At 47.1% G+C, this 5,037-nt stretch overlaps 1 protein-coding gene across 1 annotated transcript; it reads right to left on the bottom strand.

The window, feature by feature from the left end:
* Nucleotides 1-667: 667 nt before the first annotated feature.
* LOC123151983 (NAC domain-containing protein 83) lies at nt 668-4,456 on the bottom strand. The gene is made up of 3 exons (XM_044571599.1): nt 3,935-4,456; nt 3,535-3,821; nt 668-1,286 (listed from the first exon to the last, which is right to left on the bottom strand). The coding sequence occupies exons 1-3, from the start codon at nt 4,131-4,133 to the stop codon at nt 1,074-1,076; spliced, it is 699 nt and encodes a 232-aa protein (XP_044427534.1). The 5' UTR covers nt 4,134-4,456; the 3' UTR covers nt 668-1,073.
* Nucleotides 4,457-5,037: the final 581 nt, after the last annotated feature.

Genomic DNA, 5,037 nt, shown 5'->3' with positions numbered 1-5,037 from the left:
CGGACCGCGGTGAGGGAGGAGGAGGAAGAATGACATCGGAAATATGGGGGTGCCCTCCCTGTCGCCTCGCAGGAGTGACGCGGGAGGGGAAGTTATTTTTTTCTGTCTCAGCATTTCGTATATATTAACTACTGAAACAGGATTTCCGCGGTTCAGCATTATACTTCCCCATTCTGTTTTGGTGGAATAGGTACATATAAATAAATATTATCATGTATGTTTGTATGTCATGTGACACGTGACGTTAGGTATCATGCTGCTTTTCTCTAATTTGGGCGTATGTAAGCGGTACGTATGCTCTCCAGCTTACATGTACATCTGTACGCACAACGTGATAAAATATAGCCGACCACTGCACATGCATGACAGCAACCCTTTTTGGCCAAGACACAACTTTTATGTAAAAAATATTTTGTTCGCTCGAGACACAAGTATTTAAATAAAGATGAGCTTGTAACATGTAAGCAACTGACCTCAAATGAGAACCACTTCAATTATTAGTCAACTATAATAGTTAACCCATATGATCAAATTTATGCCATTGATTAGCCTTACAAATTTCGCTAATATCATGCATCTTGTCTCATGACATGACGGCGGCGAGTATAGTTTGTGACCAAAGCCCAGAGACCGATCCAGAGTAAGCAACAACTTGAGACTGAAAACATGGCAGTAAAAACGAGAAAGGCTTTCATTTTTTTCTTCCTTGAAGAAATTTCACGTACAGCTCGCAGGTTATTACACGTACGTGCATGCAGCGGTCACTGCGTGCGGCATCTCTGCTACGTAATACATACACATATGTGGTACATCTGCTACTAATCAGAAGAAGCTTTCTTAATTAACCAAACACCCAATGCCTGGTTGCCGACTTGCTTCTCGCTACATCATCACACTGCATTACATATTACACGGTGAAAGAGAGAGCACGGAGATGGAGAGAAAAACAAATGTTGGAGCAAGAAAAAAAAGACACTTCATTCATTCCCTCTGGTTCGTAATCTGCCTAGCTAAGCTAGCTAGTCAGTGTCTCTTGGAGAGGCATGCAGCATGCAGCAGCTTTGCTTGGCTTCTCAGCTGCTGACCTCCTCCTGCATATCCGAGGAGCTGCCGCCGCTTGTGACGCAGCTGGAAGACGACGACGACGGCGATGGCGGCATCGTGCGGCGCGCGTCGGTGCCGTGGATGCCCGGCGTTTGTATGTTGGACGACGACGACGACCTGTCCCTTTGAAAGATCCGGCACACTACCCACTCTTCAGTTCCAGCCCCAGCCAAGCAGCAACGCTGCAAGTTGCGATGATCGTCTTAATTAAGCACACCTTTTCCATTCCAGCAACAACAATTGATGGCAGATATGCAATGCAAGCATGCAGCACAAGGAAAAAAAAAGAATCCGATGCAAAATGAAAATAACGTAGTAAATGACAATACTACTACTCGTGTACTAGACTGGTTTACAATTTTTTTTAAAAAAAATCGACGCTTTTACTAAAAGAACTAGTGCGTGTTTCGTTTTCTGGGATTGGAGGAACATTAGGGATTTAGGGTCTTTACCTTTCATGGCAATATTGGATTAACAACGTTTTGCGAGTAAAAAACAGAAGGAATAATACTTCTAACCTGGTACTATAATTTTCTGGTTAAAAGTATCACTTCTACTAGTTCTCAATCCAAACAATAGCACCATATTCCTTTCCTATGGTTCGCTTTTGCCTCCATTTCAAAAAAAGAAAGATATCGGGAATCCTAACTAGCCAGGCACTCACTGACAGCAGCCTATCTTGAACGGAATCCTAATCCAACGAACTAACGGAATCCAGTTACATCGGCGATCCAACATTCCAACACTGGAATCAAAGGAGATTGCCACAGACCACCACGAATTAATCCTATATATCCACACTATTCCTGCAACCAAACGCTACGTTGATTTTGAATGGATTGACGACCCTAGCTCACTGTTGAGGTACGACTTGCGAACGAACAGCAAGTGCAATTCGCGTCCTCGCACACTTTTCAGCTAGAAGCCAATCTCTCATTCCATTAGCAAACAGGGTTTTCATTCATGTAGATGAGCATCGACAGCAGGGCACACTGTGCAGACCAAGCGAGGAGAAGATGCAACAGTTCTTTGACGAAACATCTCTTGCAACAGTAGTAGTGGCCATGGAATTGTTGTGCGCAGTTGGACCGTCGATAACTAGCTAGCCCCCTCTTTTCTCCTTTCCGGATACAAGGAAGATGCACACCACATATAAATGCTTCTCTATCTAGCAAAGCTTTCACTATCAGTCACCGGTAAATTACTACTCAACTAACTCAGCGGCCGGTGATGGTGTATATGTAAATACGGTCGTCGAGCAACTAACTTCTTGTTGAGGGCTAGGCTACGTGTATTACTAGCAGGTTTAGCTAATTAATCCCAACAATAAGATCTAATCAACGGATTCTCAACAGGCCAGGCCAGAGCTAGCATCCAGGACAGCGTTAAGTACAACCAACCACCTCTCCGTATCAGCATAAATTGCAACGGCGACCACTACCATCCCAGGCAATTTAATTACAACAGGATCGATCCGTCCATCCTTCCATTGGTCAGGTCAAATAATTGGCAGTTTTGCAAGTTGTCACAGTTTGATGAACTCTCTTGCTTGCAGGTATATGCATCTAGCTAGCGGAGAAGCCTATGTACTCGTCCTATATATGTAGCCACTTACCTGCTCTATGTAACTAGCTTAATTAAACACTGTTAGTTACTCCCTCGGTCACATAATATAAGAGCGTTTGTGATACTATACTAGTGTGAAAAACGCTCTTATATTGTGAGACGGAGGAAGTATTAATCTCAGCAAGAGTGGTTATGTCATCTGTGAAGTTTATGTATGCCTCATGGTTAAGCTGGTTAATTAGGTTACGCTAATTCTGACATCATGGTCGACGCCGTATATGTGAGTTAAGTAGTTGGTAACTGTCGATACAATCAAAGTTAAGCTGAAAAGACAGCTCCGTGCCAAGGTTGAACATATGCGCATGATCCGGCCTGCTAGCTAGTTAACTAGCTAGGTAAAAAAAACCCGGAAAAAAACACGTCTGAAACGCAGGAATTATACAGGAGATTCGTGAGAACTCCAGCAAAACTGTTCAATTCGACACGTCAGCAATCTGAAAAAACTGACCTAATCTAAGCAAAACCTGAGGCATGGATACAAACAGTGAAAGCCTAAACATAAAATTATATATAGCATGCAACTTCAATTATCAGTACTTGCTTAACTGTACTCTATCAGTTTATGCTTTGCAACTGATGGAGCTGTCATCCAATTCCAAAGCTAAGGATTGGAGACTGGAGTGGCACTACTAACACACAGGTGCAGCAGTGCAGACGTGCAGTTGAACAAGTACAAGAACGTTATTCGGAAGGAGAAAAAACTATACTGACACAGTACATGCAGTAAGAACAAATTAATGGCAATCGATTAAATCAAGTTGCGTCTAATAATTCAGCAATCAAGGAGGATTAGTTAGTGCTCACATTCTTGTGGTGATGCGGCAGAGCGAGGCGGTACTCGTGCATGACCCAGCCGGTCTGCGCCGGCGCCGGCGGCGCCTTGGAGCCCTTGCCCTTGGCACGTCGGGGGACGAAAACCATGGACTTCTTGACGCCGACGAGGTGGCTCCGGCCGCACCGGGACACCACCACCGGCCTCTCCCTCGCGCTCGCGGGCTTCCAGCACCCGCTCGCCGTCGTGGTCCTGCCACCCCTCTTGGCGCCGGCGGCCGGCCGGACCGCAAAGTAGTACTTCTCCCCCTCTCTCGCGCCTGGAAACGAGTCAAACGGCAGCTTTTAGCATATATGTAACACGTCGTATGGCCAGCAGTGTCGTCGTCGGCGGCGGCCGTGTTTTTGGCTTTGTGCTGCGTGCGTGGCTTACCGGGGATGTCCCAGGGGTCGAGGCTGTAGAGGTTGTGGACGTTGGGGATGACAGCAGCTGGGAGCGGGAGGGCGAGGGCCTTTCGGCGGAGGTACTGCACAACCAGCTCCTCGTCTGTAGGGCGGAAGCGGAACCCGGGCGGCAGCTGCCTGAGCACCTCCTGGCCGCCCTGCCTCACCATCACCGGCGTCCTCTCCATGGCTAGCTGCCGCTGACCACCTGGCAACAGCTCGTAATAGCACGCACGCACAAACTAGCTCAGCTCAGTGGCTCGAGCACGTACGTACGAACTAATAGCCGCACTAGCTAGGTAGCTTGTAGTTCACAGGGGACGTCCTTGCACGGCAGTGGCAAATGCAGCAGGGCAGGTCGCAGCTTCCTATCTCACTTTGCAAGTGCAAAGTGGCGCCCATGAGCCGTGCATTTGCTTGGAATGTTCATGGCGACTTGCAGAGAGGGACAGAGAGAGGGAGAGGGTGTAGACTAGGGAGAGAGAGATGGGAGGGGGAGTGGGGAAAAGGGCGCGGTGTGTTTATATATAGGAGATCGGCTGCGGGAGGCGTGAAGTTTACTCCATCGTCGCCGTCGTCTGCGGCTCGCCTGCTGGCGGACGTGTGGCCGAGCTCGGTGCCTTCTCCGATTTGACAAGCGCGCCGGTTTATTGCCCGGCTGGCCCCTGGCTTTCGATTAATTCCTTCTGGAAATTCTCCAGCAAGTTACAGTGCCTGCGCCCCTGTTACGCGGCAACGCAAGCAACGAGGTTAACTGGCCGCTTCAGATTCCGCCAACTTCGTTTTCGTCAAATAGCACCCGGCACTGGAGTGTGACTGATCGCCGTGATCTCGGTTTTCAGTTTCATCCTTGGCTGATTTTTTCTTTCTTTTGGTTTCAAGATGACTGGAATCCAACAGAAGGTTAGGATAATTCATGACTTGCGGATTTCCCTCTTTACCTCATTTTTGTTAGCTTGTGGCATGTGTTACCGTGAGAATTCTACCGAGTGAGCGTTTTTTCGAACACTGAACCGTAGAACAATTGTTCCATGATAAATTATATATTAATCAGAAACAAGTTATGTACAAAAATCAAAAGAAATAAAAAAA

This window comes from Triticum aestivum, chromosome 7A, assembly GCF_018294505.1.
Source record: "Triticum aestivum cultivar Chinese Spring chromosome 7A, IWGSC CS RefSeq v2.1, whole genome shotgun sequence".
In the NCBI taxonomy this organism is placed as follows: domain Eukaryota; kingdom Viridiplantae; phylum Streptophyta; class Magnoliopsida; order Poales; family Poaceae; genus Triticum; species Triticum aestivum.
The sequence above is the reverse complement of the archived record's forward strand: the minus strand, read 5'-3'. Positions and strand labels throughout refer to the sequence as shown.

Coding starts and splice junctions, on each gene's coding strand:
- LOC123151983 (XM_044571599.1), bottom strand. CDS start 4,133: ATGGAGAGGACGCCGGTGATGGTGAGGCAGGGCGGCCAGGAGGTGCTC. Junction 3,822..3,934: donor CGACCCCTGGGACATCCCCG/GTAAGCCACGCA, acceptor ACTCGTTTCCAG/GCGCGAGAGAGGGGGAGAAG. Junction 1,287..3,534: donor TGCCGCATCACCACAAGAAT/GTGAGCACTAAC, acceptor CGCAACTTGCAG/CGTTGCTGCTTGGCTGGGGC.